Source organism: Trachypithecus francoisi, unplaced genomic scaffold, assembly GCF_009764315.1.
Source record: "Trachypithecus francoisi isolate TF-2019V2 unplaced genomic scaffold, Tfra_2.0 Lachesis_group14, whole genome shotgun sequence".
Taxonomy (NCBI): Eukaryota; Metazoa; Chordata; class Mammalia; order Primates; family Cercopithecidae; genus Trachypithecus; species Trachypithecus francoisi.
Window position 1 is genome coordinate 49,182,339 of NW_022681459.1, and position 19,976 is coordinate 49,202,314.

Sequence of the window (19,976 nt, forward strand, 5' to 3'; positions counted from 1 at the left end):
AGTAGCTGGGACCACAGGCGCCGCCACTTCACCTGGCTAGTTTTTTGTATTTTTTTTAGTAGAGACAGGGTTTCACCGTGTTAGCCAGGATGGTCTCGATCTCCTGACCTAGTGATCCGCCCGTCTTGGCCTCCCAAAGTGCTGGGATTACAGGCTTGAGCCACCGCGCCCAGCCAGCCCAGGCACTTTCATGCAGGTATGTTGGTTTCAGCAGCCATGTGGTAGGATACCGCCAGCCTAGAGGGGAGAAATCTCAGCAGAACTCTGAAGGAAGATGGGAGCTGCTCAAATGGCTCCCTCTTTGTGTTGGTCAAGAATCCCCTCTCTCCTCTCATTGACCCTGAGCTCCCAAGATCACTGGCCTGGGGCATAGGCAGCTGGCCTGAGTGTGAGTCCTGATCTCAGCCATTGCTAAAATGGCCCAGGTCTTCCCTGCCATTCGCAGAATGGGAGAAGTGAAGGAGGAAGTATTTGAGGCAGCTCATAACCCAGAGCTAGTGCTCAATTCCGGCTAGTTGTTTTTATCAGGAAAAGTTTTCCACTGGTAAAACTCAATCTGAAAACTATCAAGACTATCATGTCTTTTACAAATGGGGAATTGAGGGTAGGGGAAAATTCGTGGGGGAAATTTCATCACACAAGCAGAGTGGGGGTAAATGTGTCATACAATCAGAAACCCTACTATCTCCTAGCTGCACTGCACAGGCTGGAGGGATCCAGCCCCGTGTACTTTCTACATCACCAGTGGGCTCCTCCTGGGCTTGGGACCAGAATGATGCTCTGAAGGCAGTTGCCCTGACCCGTCGAGGTGAGCGAGGACAAAGGCAGGGGCATCACTCCTGTGAAATGCTGTCGTGGGGGAGGGGCGAGATGGCCAATGATACTCCCTCAACCCCTGCACTAAGCAGCCTGACCTGGGGATGAGCACTCAGGGCATGAGAAGAACATCTGGATCTGGGTTTGAATCTAGCGCTGACCTTCAGCCAACCACTTCTCAACTGTAAGATCTGAATGCTAATACCTCCTACTGTGCAGAGTTGCCAAAGGAGTCCATTCGAGAGGGAAAATGTGCTTAGTGTGGGGCCTGACACACTGTCTGTGTTCAGTAAGTAATGGCTTCCTCTCTGCCCCTCCATCCCAGGAGGATGCTTGACACAGAAGCTCAGGACCTCAGCTCACGCCTAACTTCCCCTCACCTAGAAACCCCCTTCAACAGTCCCCCTGGAAGCTCTCAGAGGAGGGAGCACAGAAGCCCTGGCCTTCCTGGTGACCAGTGCAAACAAGAGAAAACTTTCCAAGGGTCAGAGAGAGTCAAGAACCAGGAAGGAGCCAGGCAGACAGGCTGAGGGTGGTGGGGGAAGAGTAGCGGTGGTGGGGGAAGAGTAGCAGTGGCTGGTCACAGGTGCCAAGTGAGGGCTTCTGGGACTGCCTAGAAAGAAGGCAGAGGAAGGGGGCTGAAGGGAACTGCCCAAGACTCAAGGAACAGTTTCCTGCGGCTGTGGGACAAGGGTCTCCTTAAGGAAGCCAACTTGGGCAGGCTTTGGCAAAGGGATGTGCTTTAGCCCAAAGCCACAGGCCCTTCAGGCTCAGCAAGAGGCAGCCCCACATCATCACAGCCCCCATCATACTTGGCCTCCTCCAGGAGAGCCCTGGAACACTTCGCGGGGAGCAAAGAGCTGGGAGTACTGCCAGCCTTTCCCACTCTGGCCTCCTCAGCATAAAGGTGCTGGAGAGGGTCATCCCTACCCTGCCTGCCTTAGGGAGGATGGTAGGGACCAATAAGGATAAAGCATGAGAAAGTATTCCCAGAAACCACAGGATTACCATTCTCTGAGGCCAGGCCTTGGGAAAGGAGGTCTCTGATGAAAGCTGAGTGAGGCCACACCCTTGCCTGCTGAACTCTGTGAGGGCAGGGCCACCGCTTAAGCCTACCCCAGGGCAGGGCCCTGTGGGAAGATAGCATTCCAGCCCCTGCCCTGCCTCCCTGCAGGACCAGAATTCTGTCCTAGACATGGCTGGGAGTCGCAGAAAGGAAGGCACCCTCCCAGCAGGACTATGTATGAGTCCAGGAGAAGTGTTGGGTCTGAGCCCACTTCCTGAAACAGGTATTACCCTTCCTGTGCCATGACTTCCTGACCAGAGGGAGAACTCAAGCCTCCACAGGCAGGCTGGAAGAGCCCCCAGGGCAGGGCCCGGTGTGGCCACAGCTGAGGTGGCAGGACGGGCACCCAGGATGGTTCTGGGCTGGAGAGAAGCAGTGGGTTAGGGCCTCTGGGCATGGTGGATTGAAGCACTTCCTGTGGAGGCCTCAGCTGGGCAGGGGCAGGGGCAGGTCTCGGGCTCTAACCACAATGCCAGGAAAGAAAAGGGGAAGTGCCCGCTGCTACTCTGCTGAGAGGTGCTCCCCAAAGCTCCCCTCTGGAATCCCTATTTTCAAGAACACAGAAGGTCCCTGCCAACCACCAGTCACCACAACAGATTGCTGGAGAGCAAGCTATAGCTCAGAGTAAGAGCCAGAGGAACCATCAGGCAGGGAAACAGAGCCAGAGTCAGGCAGGAAGCAGCTGAGGAATAACTGTCTTAACATTGTTTTTTTAAAAAAGAGATAGGCTGGGTGCGGTGGCTCATGCCTGTAATTCCAGCACTTTGGGAGGCCGACGCAGATGGATTGCTTGAGCTCAGGAGTTCCAGACCGGCCTGGGCAACATGGTGAAACCCCATCTCTACAAAAATTACAAAAATTCCCCAGGTGTGGTAACATGTGCCTGTGGTCCCAGCTACTCGGGAGGCTGAGGTGGGAGGATCACTTAACTCCAGGAGTTTGAGGCTGCAGTGAGCCAAGATCATGCTGCTGTACTCCAGCCTGGGTGACAGGGTGAGACCCTGTCTTAGATAGATAGATAGATAGATAGATAGATAGATAGATAGATAGACAGACAGACAGAGAGAGAACAACAAGCAAGAGCCCAGGTCTGGGTGAGCCTCTCCTCTCATAGCACAGGGCTTCACCATCTATGACACCGTCTACGAAGCACTTACCACCACTTCGTGGGGAACAACAACAGGATTATCACTCCCATTTGGCCAGAGAAACTGAGGTTGAGAGGGTGAGGTGACTTGCCCAGAAGTTCTACAGTTAGCCACAGGTGTGAAGAGAGGAAAGGAGTGGGGCTGGACCCAAGTCTATATACCTGACGGTCAGTCCGGAGCTTTCTGTGAGGCCTTGCAGCCAGCTGTGCCAGCCTGGACCAGACCAGAGTGTCAGCTGATGAGAGCGGGCAATAGGGTTCATTCTGTGCATTGGGAACTTGTACAGAGAGACCCTAGCTGTAAGGCTCAGAACAGGCCTCCTCTAGGCCAGGTAGTAACACCACCATGCCGAGGGCAGCCAAGGACATCAACACACACACTTAAGAGTGGTGGGCAAGAGGCCAGGCGCGGTGGCTCAAGCCTGTAATCCCAGCACTGTGGGAGGCCGAGACGGGCGAATCACGAGGTCAGGAGATCGAGACCATCCTGGCTAACACGGTGAAACCCCATCTCTACTAAAAAATACAAAAATACAAAAAACTAGCCGGGCGAGGTGGAGGGCGCCTGTAGTCCCAGCTACTCCGGAGGCTGAGGCAGGAGAATGGCGTAAACCCGGGAGGCGAAGCTTGCAGTGAGCTGAGATCCGGCCACTGCACTCCAGCCCGGGCGACAGAGCAAGACTGTCTCAAAAAAAAAAAAAAAAAAGATTGGTGGGCAAGAACATTCCCACAGGGCAATCGAGCTAGTGTCTAAAGATAGCCTAACTCGAAAAGGACTACTGGATGATTTCATTTTTGTAAGACTATTATTAAACTGTGAGGTTACTTTCTTCTTTCTTTGGCCAGGAGTCAAGAGGGAAGTCAACAAATTAATCTAGAGGGTAAAGAAGGCCTCGTACTGTGGTGGTTAAGAGGGGAGGTGCTAAAGGTACACTGCTTGGGTTCAAATTTTGATGACCAGGCCATCAGTAAAGTGGGGATACTACTATCACTAACCTCACACTAGGATGCTATAAGGAATTATCCCAAGCACAAAGCAAACGTTCCATACATGCTAGTTACTGGTAGTATTGTAAAGTCCTCCTTGATAGCTGGTAAGCAGCACTAAAGTCCTTCTCCTGGGAAGGCTATAGGAAAGCTGTGTTACAGCTGTTGGCTAAGAATGGCTTTGAGGTTTAGCTCCAGGACAATGTTCTGCATGAATCTGAAGTCACTGTGTGAGGGCCCAACCTTCCCCCTGCCTTCAAGTCAGCTTCTGTCTTGCACTGGCAGTTGGAGGACACCTAAGGCATCTGGCAGTTAGAGAAGCCCCTGCTTTCCTAAGCTGATGAAGTTCCTCCCTCTTCCTCCTCCTCCCCAAGCTGCCAACTCCCAGCCCGAGACCTGAGGCCAGGCCCCTCACCTTTTTGTGCTTCTTGGCCATCCATTTGTCCCAGTTGTTGAGCATGTCCAGCCACTTGGACTCCCTCTGCCTCAGCACCTCCAGGGGGACTTCCTCCAGCCTGTGGAGCAGAGGGCAGGGCCTGTGAGAGGTGCCAAGGGAAGCAAAGGCCCTGACTTCGTTCCCAGCCGCCAGCCTGGTCAGACCTCCATTCTTCCTGCCTACCATCCCTGCTGTTCCCCTCAGGACTGCTACCTCGGACCACCGTCCTATTGCAGATGAGAGGGAACACGCCACCTCCCCACCCACTGCCTCAAGGCATAGGCTAGAGACACAGCAGGTGGTTCAAGTGCCTACTTCCCTAATGTGGCCAGGGGCCACAGTGCCTCTCTGGGGCAGAGGCTGAGTGAGTGTCTGCACCTGTGCACCAAAGCAAAGCATTCCTGTCCTGGGTCTGCCTGAGTCAATAAGCCTCTTCGGAGGGCCAGTATACAAGGTGCAGAGTTGAACACAAAAACTAGTCAAACGAGTACAGAAATAACATGCTCACCTCTTTACTTGAGCCAAACTCATTACTCAGAGTTTCCCCATTTATGCCCTGGCCCTTTCCCACCTCTCAGCCTTTACTCATGCCAGTCCCTTTGCAGGAATGTTTCCCAAATTGTCTCTACCCATCAAATCCTACACACACTTCAAAGCCCCATGAAATACCACTTCTTATATTTGTAGATCTACTGACTGGGCAGCTAGCACAACTGTGTTGCACTGTTCTAGGGCGAGGGCCTCTGGGTTGTGGGGATGCCGTCCCATGATTAAAACAAAGTCCTGACCCTCTTGGAGTTGATGTTCTGGTGGGCATTGAATGTGGGGAAAACACCTCAGCACCAAGGTGCTTTTTTGTGCTTTCTTAACAGAAGAAGATATTAATGACAGACGAGGAAACAGGCTCAGAGAGGTAAGATACCCAGGAGAGGTATCTTGCTCAGCGCCCAACAGCAAATCAGTGGAATAACCCAGACTCAAATCCAAGTCAGGTCCCAGCCAAGAGCCAGCACACAGTGCTGCCTGACCTCTCAGAAAGGAGCACAGGGTCGGAGGCAGCTCAGAGGAGGTTCTCAGGAACAGGACACGGTGGGGCTGGGGCTTGGCCCAGGCCTGAGTCTCTGATCCTCTCTCTGCCGGAAGGAAATATGCTACTGTGACTTTTACTGGTTGGAAGAGCAGAGGGAGGGGCCCTGGCAGAGCTGAGGCCTCTAAGACACAAAAGGGAAGGTCTTCCTCAGTGCATTTTATCTGGGGAACTGCCCAGGCCTGAGAGCAGCCTTGGAACTGAACATCTGAGGAAGGACTACAGCCTAGGCAAAGGAGGCCCCCTCAAAGCACTGAAACAAGGCACCCCCCACCTTGAACTGCTGCCCCTCTCACCACCTAGAGGCAAAACTAGGGCATGAGTTACTCCTTTCTATGCTTTTCCTGATAAGAGCAAAGCAGGGACCACGCCTTTACAAAGGGTCAGGTAATTTACAAAGGGATGTGTATCTCCGGGCAATCCCCAAACATCCCAGGAGCAGAAACTAAGGGCCCACACCTCCCAGGCCATGGTACCTTCCACCACCTATAATGCACTGCTTATGCAACAAGTCGGGGGAACAGCCTTCTAGTTAACCAGTCAGAAGGGTGCCCAAACTGAGTCAACAGGAAGTTCTGGCAGTTATGGATGTAGATAATGGCTGATCCAATATCCCCACTGCACAGACGAAAAAAATGAGGCTTACAGAGGGCAAGGTTTTCACTTGAGATTACCAATTTCCAAAGAACTCATAGGTGATTAAATATGTCTGTTTGATACCTCAACCCTCAGTCTGGCTTTATTGATAAAATGTAACTGCAGGGACTCAGAGACACCCATTCTCCCAACTGCAGATACACAGAGGAACATGTTAAATTCGGAGTTCTTTTAACTGATGCCAGATAACAGCTCTGGCAGTTTCAAACCCCCAATGTCAAACCTCAAACCGGAATTTCAAAAGAGTACAAAACAAACTACCATATTTCCTGGATTCTAAGACACCACTGATTTTAAGCTACACCATTGATTTCGTAAGATCTCAGAAACAAACAAAAAAGCCACTACTACTTTAAATGTGCATGTCAATTGAAAGATCTGTTTTGATCTTTTAAATCCTAAATTGGGAAAATTTTGAGGCAATATGGCCATCTGAATGGCCTTTCCTTTAACAACAGAGGAGTTTAATGTACCTGGAGATGGTGAGAAAGAAGACACTGGAGGTCTGGCTGTACCTGGCACTCAGCGTACCACGTGCTCTCTAATGGCAGGTAGATATCTCTAGGCACAGGATGTGCTCCTGAAACACTGCAGGCTATATATATGTATATTTTAATCAGAAGGTTCACATATCCTTCAGTTAACTCAGTCAGGATCTTAGAAAGCATCTGATCCAATTGCTGTCTGATATAGAAATCCTTTCTACAATAGGCAAGTCCCCTTCCTTCTTTGAGCCTCAGTTTCCCTATATGCTTGTGCAGCCTATCTTATGAATTGGACCCTCTAAGGATGCCCAGAGAGGAGCCGTGAGATGAAGCTGGGGCCAGAGGGGTCCCTGAAAATAGTGTGACAGTGTTGAAGCCCTGAGGTGGCTTCCTCCTGACAGTGGAGAGGGCAGGAACCAATTGCTAGTGAGAGAGAAGCTGGCCTGGTATAAGGGACCAAATGGCCCATGGGGGATGTCGCAAACCTGGCGGCCTCACTCATCCTCCAGGAAACCCCTCCTTCCTTAAGGTAGCCTAAGGGAGCCTCTGAAGCCAAAAGAGACAAGTGAGACCAGTTTCTTGTGGCTCAGTCACTGCTGGAACTCCTCCAGGGGTGGGCCTTCCTTACCTCCAGGTGAAGTCACCCTATTGTTAAACAATTTCCACTGCTAAAGCTTTCTTCCCCACATTATGCCAAAATTGTCCTAGTAACTTCTACCTATAATCTCAACACCCCTTTTGAGGTCACACAATTCTAGACCCCTCCCATACCAGGCGCACACATTTTTATCCCTCATCATCCACTCACCCCTACCTGAATGCCCTTTCTTCTCCCTTCTCCAAGTGACAGTAACCCTTCAGAGCCCAATATTACATTAAAAACCACAACTACAACAATAATAATCAGCAACAGTAGTTACCATTTGTAGATTATTTACTACTTATAATTTTCTTCTCAATGCTTCACATACCTTTATCACATGTACCTTTTGTAATAACCCTACTATAGTATCATTCTCCCCTTTTTATTTTATTTTTTTGAGACAGAGTTTTGCTCATGTTGCCCAGGCTGGAGTGCAATGGCGCGATCTTGGCTCACTGCAACCTCCGCCTTTCGGGTTCAAATGATTCTCGTGCCTCAGCCTCCCAAGTAGCCGGGATTACAGGCGCCCATCACCACCCCCGGCTAATGTTTTGCATTTTTAGTGGAGACAGGCTTTCATTATGTTGGCCAGGGTGGTCTTGAACTCCTGACCTCAGGCGGTCCACCAGCCTTGGCCTCCCAAAGTGTTGGGATTACAGGCGTGAGCCACTGTGCCTGGCCCATTCTCCTCATTTTAAAGTAGAATTCGAGGCTTAGTAAGGTTAAGAGTGTTCCTTAAGACCATATAGCTATAAGTGGCAGAGCTGGGACTCAAACCCAGGCCTGACTGACTCTAACAGCTCATGCTCTTGACCCTTGTACTACACTTCTCTGCCTCCACAGGCCAAACCCTCAGCCTCCACACAGCCTGCATGCCTGCCTGCCTGCCTGCCTGCGCAGATCTCGCAAAATGTCCTCCAACCTGAAGATCTTCATCCTGGCTCAGAACACCATGTCTCACGCTTTTTAAACTGAGACCCACACAAACACACATACACACACACAACCAGGACACATTTTAGGAAACGAGTTGCCCTTACATGTACTAACGCACTCTGATATTTCCAGATTGATTTTACATTATTCTATTCTATTGTTTTAAATGCTGGTCACAAGCCCCTAAAACTGATTTCAGCACCAACTGATAAATGAGTCAAGTCATTAAGTGTGAAATACGTACTTCATTACCACTTGCTCATATTACTCAGCACTGTCCCTCCCCAAATGGACCAGGTCTTGAACTTCTTCTGTGACTCCCACCGCACCCCGCCCCCGCAGGTGTTCAACAGCTGCCCGCCTGGCTTTCTCCATGACATCATTACCCTCATCTGCACTGCATCAGGGTTACAAGTTACTTCTGTCTTAGAAAGTGTACGTGTCCCTCTAATAGCTCAGTGAAGTGGGGCCCTCACAGATTAATTACCATTTCCATTTGGCCCATGACAGACTTGGCCTGATCAGAGAGGTTGTATGACTTGGACAAAGTCACAAAGCTAATAAGTAAGTGGCTGACCCAGGGCTTCCCCTCTGTCACAGTGGCCAATATGCTACTTCTAGCTCCCCGGGGAAGGCTGTGGGGAAATCAGGCCCTTCTCCAGATGCTTCTGTGTGGCTCTATCTCTGGCCCCCAAGCCACTGGAGACAGTCTAACCCCCTCCTCCAGTGTTCTGACTGCCCCACTGAGTGGCCTGCCCATACCTAGCAATGCTCAGAGACACCAATACACTGCATGGGATGGTTTGCCAGCACAACCTCAGGTGCAAAGGTAAGCCTGGGCAACCTGCCTTTTTTTGTTGTTGTTGAGACGGAGTCTCACTCTATCGCCCAGTCTGGAGTGCAGTGGCGCAATCTTGACTCACTGCAACCTCCGCCTCCCGGGTTTAAGCGATTCTCTTGCCTCAGCCTCCCAAGTAGCGGGGGCACCACCACACCCAGTTAATTTCTGTATTTTCAGTAGAGATGAAGTTTCACTATGTTGGCCAGGATGGTCTCAATCTCTTGACCATGTGATCCGCCCACCTCAGCTTCCCAAAGTACTGGGATGACAGGCGTGAGCCACTGCACCCGGCCAGGGCAATCTGCCATTTGCTTGCAGCCCCAGCTTCTGAGGAGGAAAGGCTTAGAGGAGACAAGTTGGCACCTAATCACAGATCTTGTCAGGCTCCTGGACTGGAACAGGCTTAGCCATGCTGTGCCATGTCATGGTCCAAGGCAGCAGTGACTCTCTGCTGACCCCATTCTCTGTAGGTTTCCAGTTTCCTAGCGTTCTCCCAAAACCCAGAGGCTTGAGGCTTCCAAAAGTTCAGAAGGACAAGACTGCTTCCCAGGCTACTGAGACCAAGGGCTGGGGTTCTCTCTTCCCTTGTCCTTCTAGACATCTGCTTTCTGCCCAAGCACATCTCAGCACCTCTGGCTAGGCAGGTTCAGCAAGGGCAGTGCCCATGCCCATCACCTCCTTATCCTAGCCTGTCGTGGGAGATAAACCTGGATATCAAGGAACCCATCTACACCCTCCTCCAAACCTCACTCCCTGAACCAGCTCAAACAAAGAGAAATACACCCTAAGCAGAAAGTCTGAGGTCACAGACCACAGGACTGATCCTCCTCTCACCCATTGGGGAAACCAGGTGGGGTGCAGGGTAGAAGAAATGGAGTGGGGACTTGAAGTCAACTGAGCTAGTACTCCAGTTCCTCCGTCTACTAACTGGGAGACCATGTGCAAAACATGTGACCTCCTAAGCCTCAACTTCATCTTTAAGTGGGGTCATAATGCACACCTCATCTTTTATAGGGCTGCAATGAGGAATAAATGTGTACAAGGGCCCAGCCTGGTAGGTGGCCAGCAAATGGCAGCTATTAGGTGACTGGTATTTGCAGCTTAACTAGCACTTTCACATCTCCTTCCTCATCTGACTGGTCCCCATACACATGCCTTTGAGGAAGGCAGGGCATGATTACCACCATTTTACTCATGAAGCAATTAAGGCTCTGAGAGATTACTTAATTTGCTCAATGGTAAACAAACTCTAACTCCTGGCTGCTGATCCCAGCTCTACAGCTTTACAGCTGTGTGAAATAGGGCTGGCTGCTCTGCTCTCTGAGCTTCCAGTTCCTCATCTGTAACCCAGGAGGAATGCCACCTCCTCGGAGAGCATGGGTAAACATGATGTGAGGCAGTAAGAGCTGACACATTTCATGCGCTGGCCGTGTACTAGCTCTGCCAAGCACTACACAGGCACACAATCCCCCAAGGAAATAGCTTTAATTATCTCCATTTAATAGACAAGAACACCAAGATTCAGCACAGTGGAGTAATATGCCCAAGGTTACATAGCCTGGAAGTAGAGGCTACCATCCGAGCACTAAACTCTCCAAGACATATAAAGTCCCCCGCTCACACCACGGCTTCAATCCCTGTCACATTCTCTTCCCTCTTCTTATCACCCTCTGTGCCGAGAAAGGCAGGAGTGAATAATGTGAAAATAACCCCTCACGCTTGGGTCTCCAGGATGGAGAGGAGGCAGCTGGAGGAAGTCCCACCAAACTGTGGAAAACTGGGAAGTGGATGTGCAGGAGGAGCAGGGCCATCACCAATCCAGAGGGCTTCCCTCTCCACCCAGAGCCTGAAAGTGAAGTGAGGACAAACAAAAGGCTGACCTGTTTTGCATATTAGGCAACAACCTCTGGAGTTCACTACCCTAAGAGGTGGTAATGAATGAAGGTATAAATGGCTTTTAGACCAGTTCCATAAGAAGTGATGATGGGAAACCAAAGTGCAGGAGAGGGTAGGCTGGTGGTGTGCAAATGGCTGTCAGGACTGGGAAACCTATGAGATCATGCAGTGAGGCCATCCCCTCCCCAGAAGGTAAGCAGCCTGCCTGAGGCCACGCACGCTGTGAGTTGGTAGGAAAAAGGAAGACGGTCTGCAGCAGCCTGGCACTCCCTTCTGGGGCCCGGCCATCCCTGCCTGGGAGCCGGCTGGCAGTGTCCAGGCTCCCTGTCTGAGTGAGAGAATCTGGCTTGCTTCACTCTCCCTCCTTCCCAATGCAGGCTAATTCTGGGGCTGCCTGTCTTCCCCATGAGGAATTCCCTGGCTCTGTTCCTTCCAGTGCTAGGTCAGTGCACAATGGTAAACAGGTTCTCTCCACCCTTTACTGGCCTTGGTGCCCTGGACCTCTGCCCAGCTCTCCACTCCGCTCAACTCCACCCTACTCAGTGTGAGAAATGGTTCCTTTAGGCACCAGCCTTGCTGGCTCCCAAAAAGAAAAACCAAGGAACCCACCCTCCTCTGATGCACTCATAGGGAAGGGCACAGATCACAGAAGAAACTCCAAAGCAGTTCTCCCTGACGACTGCAGAAAGGTGTTAGACAGGGTCTTGCTCTGTCGCCCAAGATGGAGTGCAGTGGCAAGATCTCAGCTCACTGCAGCCTCCACCTTCTGGGCTTAAGCGATCTTCCCACCTCGGCCTCTCGAGTAGCTGGGACCATAGTCTCATGCTACCACGCCCCACTACATTTTGTATTTTGTGTAGAGACAAGGTTTCGCCATGTTGCCCAGGCTAGTCTCAAACTCCTGGGCTCAAGTGATCTGCCTGCATCAGCCTCCCAAAGTGCTGGGATTACAGGCATTAGTCACTGCGTGCCGCCCGAGACTATTCTCAACAGAAGACATCCCTTCTCCAAATCCCAGCTCCCACCAGGCAGAGTGCTGTTTGGAATTCCCTTGCTGGTGACTGGGTCCTTGGATCACAATCTCACTGCAGGCACCCAGGGGCCACCCTGACTCATCCTTACCAAACTGCTAGATCTCACTGATAGATCTTACCAAAATTAGTCTTGACTCACTGTTTATATAAGGCCCCTCCTCTACCCAGACTCGTCCATGGCTCCCTACTGCCCTCATTATCCCACAGAAACCTCAGGACCTGTAGCTGGACATTACGGCACACACACCCTGCAGTCCCAGCTGCTCGGGAGACTGAAGTGGGAGGATCACTTGAGCTCAGGAGTTTGAAGCTGCAGTGAACCATCAGTGTGCCACTGCACCCTAGACTGGGCCACGGGGTCACAGGGCAAGACCTTTTCTCAAAACAAACAAACAAAAAAACAAATAACAAAAATAACAACACCACAAAAAACAAAGAAACTTCAGGCCCTGGCTCTCAAGGCCCTCCTGTTCCCCTGCACATCCCTTTCTCCCCTAGTCCCATCTCTAGAGGACCCTACCCTGAGCCATCTTCCTTCAACCCCCATTCAATTTTGGTGCCATCATCTTGGGAAGCCTCATTCCGAGCTTCTTCTCATCTCTACAAAGCCTCTCCTAACTACTCCAGGGACAGAACACAATCAGCCCCTCATTATATTCCATGCACACCTTTCTAGAGCCTGTGTTCCAGGCTCTGAATCTACAAAGATGAATAAAATGTGGTCCCTGCCCTTGAGGAGGTCAATCTGGCAGCGACGAATGGGTAGGTAAATAACTAGCACACAGAGAAGAAACGCCATCACAGGAGCATGCAGGGGGGGCTAGGAGACTGCAAAAGGACCCCAAGGTGAGGATGGGCTGTTTAGAGAAAGCTTTAAAGGGGAGTTGACTTTTAAATTGGGGTTTGAAGGATGACAGCAAGTAGTTAGGCTGAGAAAGGGGAAAGGACACACCAGGCAAAATAGTACGTTCCAATGCAAGTTAGTAGGAAAGGGAATGACTTGTTCGGGGAATGTGAGCAGTCCAGTGGGACAGGTGGAGCTTCTCCACCTGAAGGCTGTTCTGCAGAGGCAGCATTTCATGAGAAGGTGCATTCCTGGAGGGCAGGGGCTCTCTTGGCCTCATTCTCTGCAGTGTGTTCCAAGCCTGATACCTAGCTGGTGCTCAACAAATATGTGTGTGTGTGTGTGTTGTTGTTTTGAGACGGAGTCTTGCTCTGTCGCCCAGGCTGGAGTGCAGTGGCGCAATCTCAGCTCACTGCAACCTCCGCCTCCCGGGTTCAAGCTGTTCTCCTGCCTCAGCCTTCTGAGTAGCTGAGACTACAGGCATGTGCCACCATACCCAGCTAACTTTTGTTTGTTTGTTTGTTTGTTTATTTATTTTAGTAGAGACGGGGTTTCACCATGTTGACCAGGATGGTCTCAATCTCCTGACCTCATGATCCACCCACCTCGGCCTCCCAAAGTGTGGGGATTACAGGCGTAAGCCACCTCGCCTGGCCAACAAATGTGTGTGTTGACTGATTCATGAGCTTGGTGACCTCAGACACTCTGAATTTCATTAAGTGTTGTCAGCAGTAAGGAGGGAATATGCTCCTCTACCTTGAGATCAGGTGGGTAAAGCATAGTAAGAACTTGATAAAGAGCATTCCCTCTCTGGCCTGGTACCAGCTCTAGATCCTCCTCAAAGCCCAGCACAGGGCTGAGCACAGATCTGCTTGATGATGGCATTTTATAACATTACAATTCTAATATTCAATTAACTTAACTGAATTCTGTTATAACACTTACCAGTCGCTTGCACCAGACACTGTGTTCAGCACTTAACTTACATTATTTCATTTAATCCTGACAAGCCCATGAGATAAGTCCTCTAATTATCAACTCCCTTTTGTGAATAAGGAAACTCAGGTTCTTCAGAAAGACAATAACCGGCTAAAGTCCAAGTCAAGCAGGGGATGGCACTGGAAAGTGAATCCAGGCCCTGCTCATCTCTCCCTCTGTCACTCAACTCCACCACCAAGTGCTGTCCAGTAGGCTGGGGATACACAGGCTTGCTCCTGAGGAGCTTGGAGCTCAGTGGACTCAGAGACACAAACTGTGTGACACTTGGCAAGTCACTTTGCCTCTCTGGGACTTGGTTTCTGCCTCTGTAAAATGGGGACTATGATGATAAATGCTCTCACAGAATTAAATGAGGTGATGTAGGTGAAAGCCTAGTCCACCATATAGGCTCCTGTATGGAATGGCATTACAGTGACTATCCTGGGAGGATGGAGGGGTCACTCAGAAGCAGAACAGGAAGCTCAGGATGAAAGTCTACATGGTGCCAGGCACAGTAGCTCATGCCTATAATCCCAACATTTTGGGAGGCAGAGGCCAGAGGATTGCTTGAGGCCAGGAGTTTGAGACCAGCTTGGGCAAGAGAGTGAGACCTTGTCTCTACAAAATTCTTTTGAAAATTAGCCAGGCATAGTGGTACATGGCTATAGTCATAACTACTCAGGAGGCTGAGGTGGAAGATTGCTTGAGCCCAGGAGTTCAAGGCTGCAGTGAGCCATAATCATGCCACTGCACTCCAGCCTGGGTGACAGAGGGACACCCCGACTCAAAAAAAAAAAAATCAAAAACCCCACAAAAAAACCACAGAGGAGTGTAGTGGTTAATTATTAAGCAAACTTGGCCTCCTTCCCCAAGTGACTGCCACCACCCAGGAGGACAGAGGCCCCGGGCAGCACTCTGGTTGCAAGCCTCGAGTTGAATCTTTTGGGAGGCCCACCTTTGCTCTTACTTCTGCTTATCTTTACAGACCAAGGAAAGGGAAGGTCAGGCCCTCAGATCAGAGCCCTGCTCCAGATGACTCAGTGAGGAACTCATGGAGGGATTCCCAACCTGCCCTGGCAGGCCAGGAAGCTCCAGACCACAGGCTGAGTGGGACTGGCTCCTGCCTAACCCTCATGGTCATGAGTAAGTTGGAAGAGCATGTGAGGGAAGCCAGATCTTCAACCCAAAGCTGCATTGCTCCCTTACCATTATGCTAAATGCCTGAGGTGAAATCTTATAGGGTAATTTACACTTGAATTGTGAGAGCCACCATGTTCCACAGAGCCCTTTGTGACAGACACTGTGCTGGGTGCTTTACTCACAACATCTCCCTTAATCCTAATAATACTCCCGCTCCCAATGCCACCGCCACACCCAGCTAATTTTTTTGTATTTTTAGTAGAGAGATGGTTTTGCTCTGTTGCCCAGGCTGGTCTTGAACTCCTGGACTGAAGTGATCTGCCCACCTTGGCCTCCCAGAGTACTGGGATTACAGGCGTGAGCTGCAGTGCCGGCCTAGGTTCTCCTTTTTTGTGAAGCCAAGACAGATGAAAGGGAAAGCAGCAGCATTCTCCAAAAGTGGCTGGCCAGGGAAGATCGCTTCTGGACTCAGTGTCCAAGGCCCAAAGCACTGAGGAGGGACAGGAGTTCTCCAAACTTATGCTCCTTCACTGGGCCACTCACGATCCAGCTGCTCCTGCCTTGTCTTGGGGTACATATGAGGAGCTGTGTGTGGAGTCCTGGGATAGGAATTGTGCCATCCATTATGACAACTTAGCAACAAAAACAACCTGAGAAGCCTGGTAGGAGAAGTGTAGACACTTGGGGCTGGGCTGAAGTCCTAAGCTGGGACAGGAAGGGAAGGACGAGAGGCCACACAGTGGTCACCAACTTTGGTAAGATGGGAAATTGGGAAGGAGGAGTGCTAGGTGCCAGGCCCAGTTCCATCACTTGTTCACCTATGGTTTCCTTATCAGGAAATAGGGTAAAATAATAGCCTACCAATTTCCCATTGCTCCCATAAGGGTCACTGAGAGGCAGTGGAAATGAAAGCACTTTGCAGACTAAAGAGCTAGATAAATCAAAGCATCCCTTGATTTGATTACATCCCCAGAGACCTGAGGGACACCAATCCCGCACACAAAGAGAAGTCCAGCCTGGTATGGCAGTTCATGCCTCTAATCCCAGCACTCTGGGAGGCAGAGGCAGGAAGATCACTTGAAGCCAGGAGTTCAAGACCAACCTGGGCAAAAAAGTAAGACCCTGTTTCAATCAATCAATAAGAGAGGTCCTCTCATAAGAGGAACAGAGTATGCTAGGAGCACTGGCTTCTGTGGCATGTGCCATGGTGACCCCCCTGAACTTGCGTGGTACTACATACAGAACTTCTCAAAGCACTATTTTTTTTTTTGAGATAGGGTCTCTGTTGCCTAGGCTGGAGTGCAGTGGTGCAATGGCTCACTGCAGCCTTGATTTCCCAGGTTCAAGTGATTCTCCTACCTCAGTCTCCTAAGTAGCTGGGACAACAGGTGCACACCACTATGCCCAGTTAATTTTTAAATTATGGGATGTAGAGATGGGGTCTCCCTATGTTACTCAGGCTTCAAAGTACTTTTCATATACACCACGGTCAGTTTCAGGATGTCAGATGTAGCTGTCTTCAACACCATCCCACCAAAACTGCCTTAGTTGGCTGGCATAGTGGCTCATGCCTATAATGTAAGCACTTTGGGAGGCTGAGGAGGGAGGATCGCTTGTGCCCAGGAGTTTGAAACCAGCCTGGGCAACATAGTGAGATTCTGTCTCTACAAAAAGTAAGAAAAACTAGCCAGGCATGGTGGCTTGAACTTGTAATCCCAGCTACTCAGGAGACTGAGGTGGGAAGATCTCTTGTGCCTGGGAGGTTGAGGCTGCAGTGAGCTGTGATTGCACCACTGCATTCCAGCCTGGGTGACAGAGTCAGACCCTGTCTCTTAAAAACAAACACACATACACACACCTACAAACTGCGTTATTTTTATGTGGGGGAAACTGAGGTTAAAAAAGTTAAGCAACTTTTGCTGGGCATGGTGGCTCATGCCTGTAATCCCAGCACTTTGGGAAGCTGAGGTGGGTGGATCACCTGAGGTCAGGAGTTTGAGACCAGCCTGGCCAACATGGCAAAACCCCGGTCTCTACTAAAATGCAAAAATTAGCCAGGCATGGTGGCGGGCACCTAAAATCCCAGCTACTCGGGAGGCTGAGGCATGAGAATCGCTTGAACCCGGGAGGCGGAGGTTGCAGTGAGCCGAGATCAATTGTGCCATGTCACTCCAGCCTGGGCAAAAGAGCGAAACTCCATCTCAAACAAAACAAAACAAAAAAAACAAGATTAAGCAACTTTCTCAAGGTCACACAGCTAGTTAGTGGCTCAGTAAGGCACAGGGCTAAGGTCTCCAGATCTCTGTTCAGCAGTGTTTGTTTACACTATGTTCCCAATCCAATTATTTAATTTGATCTTCACAATCCTTTGTATACAACCACACCTGGTAACTTCTTTCTCTTTTTGAAATTTTTTTTAGAAATGGGGTCTCGCTCTGCCATCCAGGCTGGAGTGCAGTGGCACAATCATAGCTCACTGCAGCCTCAAACTCCCAGGCTCAGCCTCAGCCTCCGTAGTAGCTGGTACTACCGGCACGCACCCAGCTAATTTATTTTTTAGAGACGGGGTCTCACTATGTTGCCCAAGCTGGTTGAAACTACTTGTTTAATGTCTGATTTCCCTGTGAGAGCAGGATCAGGTCTATATCCTGAGCCTAACACAAGGCTGCACATATAGTAAGTGCTGGGTGAAAAAAACTGAAAGCATTAGCCCCATGGTTGGGTGAGGGATGTGCCTAAGTCACATATTACAAAGGTCAGTGGTGGAGCCATCACTGACACTCTGACCCCTGTGCCTGGTTCAGAGCCCTTTCTCAGGGCTCTAGCCTAAAATCCACATTTCAAGCCAGAATCTCGCATCCCTGAGATGCCACTGGTGGTGCCCCTTGTAAGTGCTGAGGAGTTTGCCTTCTCATAGGTTTTGTCCCAGCCAAGGCACCACCTCTAAGAACAGAATAAAGGTGCGAAGTGAGGTCAAACAAGCCTCCAGTTGCCATCTGCCTCCCCTTGATCAGTGTATGCTGTGTCCAAAGGCCCAAACCCTCCCCAGTTGCCATACCACCCTAAGGTAGGTTTTCCATGACCTCAGGTCCCACTCCTCTCTTCTGGTTCTCCTTGCATCCTTCCTTGCCATCCAACATGTCTGCCAGGCAGAGACAAGGAAGCTCAACACTGCTTAACCTATTCCTTCCCCAACCAGGTCAGCCAACCCACTCTCCTGCTGGAAGGAGATAAAGAACCCCTTGATGTGCCCTGGGCGAGCCAGCCATACCAGGCACCTTGGGGAGCCCAGAGCTGTGACAAAGCACAGTCACTAACAGCCCACTGCCCACTTCAGAGGAAGGCCACAACTGGCCTTGCTTCCTTGTAGCCAGAGGGCTCTAGAATGGACTCTGTAAGAGGCTGAAGCCACTTCAGCTAGTCCAGAGTCTTCCTACTTCTCCATCAGCCCACATGGCAGTCATGAACCAAGCCCTAATGATTTGCCAGGCTCTTTATCCTCACTGCTCCGGACCTCTTCAAGGTCTCAACCTTTTAGGCCATCCTTGATTCTCCCAACAGGTCTCACTGCCTGCAGTCCAGCTCCTCTTTAGATCATCTTCCATGCCAGACCTGAACTAACTTTTATGCAACAGAGGAGGCCTCAGCCTGACATTCAAGGCTAGACTCGGACCGCCCAATCCATTTCCTTAACCTACCCTTGCTTCGTATCATCCTACTGCCTCCCGTTCTTCTTGTCGTCTCTGCCCTTGGCTCAAACAACTGCTTTTGGGAGGGACTTTGCACATGGGTCCCCTCTCATCCAAAGCACAGCCCTGCCTTGCCTCTTCTGAAACCTGGATCAAATGCTACTACTTTCTAGGCTCCTGTAGGTGGGGCTGGCTGCTTTTTCCTCTATACTCCCAGGGGAACTGCATGCCTCGATGACAGCCTTCATCATTCAACACTGGAAAGATTTGTCTGTGGTTCTATTTTTCAGCAAGTCTGTGAGTGTCTTGAGGGCAATAAAACATAGACATCTTGTTCAGTTCTGTATCTCTTGCCCAAATCACAGGGTCTGACAGAGTAGATGCTCAATAAATGTGTGGTAAATAAGCTCACTGCTAAGATGGATAAGCTGGCAAAAGTAAGCCTTGGTTTGCTCTCCCAGGCTGCTGGGTCTGCTGAATCTTTCTCTACCTGAGGAGGCACTGAGTGCTAAGCTATGGCAGCCTCTGAAGACCTGGACAGGGCACAGAATGCAGTAGGGTAGGGTAGGAGGAGGAGAGATGGGAAAGGGAAGGATGAGACAGAGAAAGCCAAAGTTGGCATGAAATCCTAGGTGGGGGCTTCTAAGCAGGTTAAGTATCAGGAGCATTGACTTGCCAGTGGGGTGGCCAGTACAGTTTTCTCCCTGCCAGAGAGGGTCTCTGGGCCCAGGATTGCGGCAATAGATTTACCAGGGGCAGACTAATCAGTTAAAGGAGGCCTCTTACCCCTCAAGTGTACTGTCTGCGGGATAAAGTGATCAGCTAGGATAATGGATGGATGATGACAGGGCTCTGCTCTGGTTGGCAATGCATCCTGAGGCTGGAGGCTCAATTACCTTGACTGAGGAGGAGAGAGGGGAAGAGAATGTGCAGTGCTATGCAGCTAGAGGAGCACTGGGTGAGAGTCGGAGGACCTAGGATTCCTCTTTGATCTGGCTCCACAGTTCACTGACAGCAAGAGTTCTCCAACCTTCAGATTCCTCACTGGTACAAGCAACATAATCCCTGCCTCATCTACAAAGTAACACTTCTTCCAAAAGGCACAGACTAGATATCAAAGTCAAATGGCCATTATGCAGTATGTTGGGGTCAGACCAATGCAATCCGGACTCTGGCCTATGGGAGAACTAGGCCAGGCCTGATCTGGCCATGCTTCCAGGATCTCTCCCAAGGATTTTCCTCCCTGTGCGTTTCTCCTGCTTGATGGCCATGACCTTTCATTGTACTGAGACCT

The 19,976-nt window shown here is 50.4% G+C and overlaps 1 protein-coding gene across 1 annotated transcript in view; it reads right to left on the reverse strand.

The window, feature by feature from the left end:
* Positions 1-19,976, reverse strand: part of TBC1D10A (TBC1 domain family member 10A) — a 35,344-nt gene that overhangs the window by 8,703 nt on the left and 6,665 nt on the right. The window contains exon 2 of the mRNA XM_033233210.1: positions 4,432-4,531. Within this exon, the coding sequence (XP_033089101.1) occupies positions 4,432-4,531 (100 nt within the window). The remainder of the gene's footprint in view (positions 1-4,431; positions 4,532-19,976) is intronic.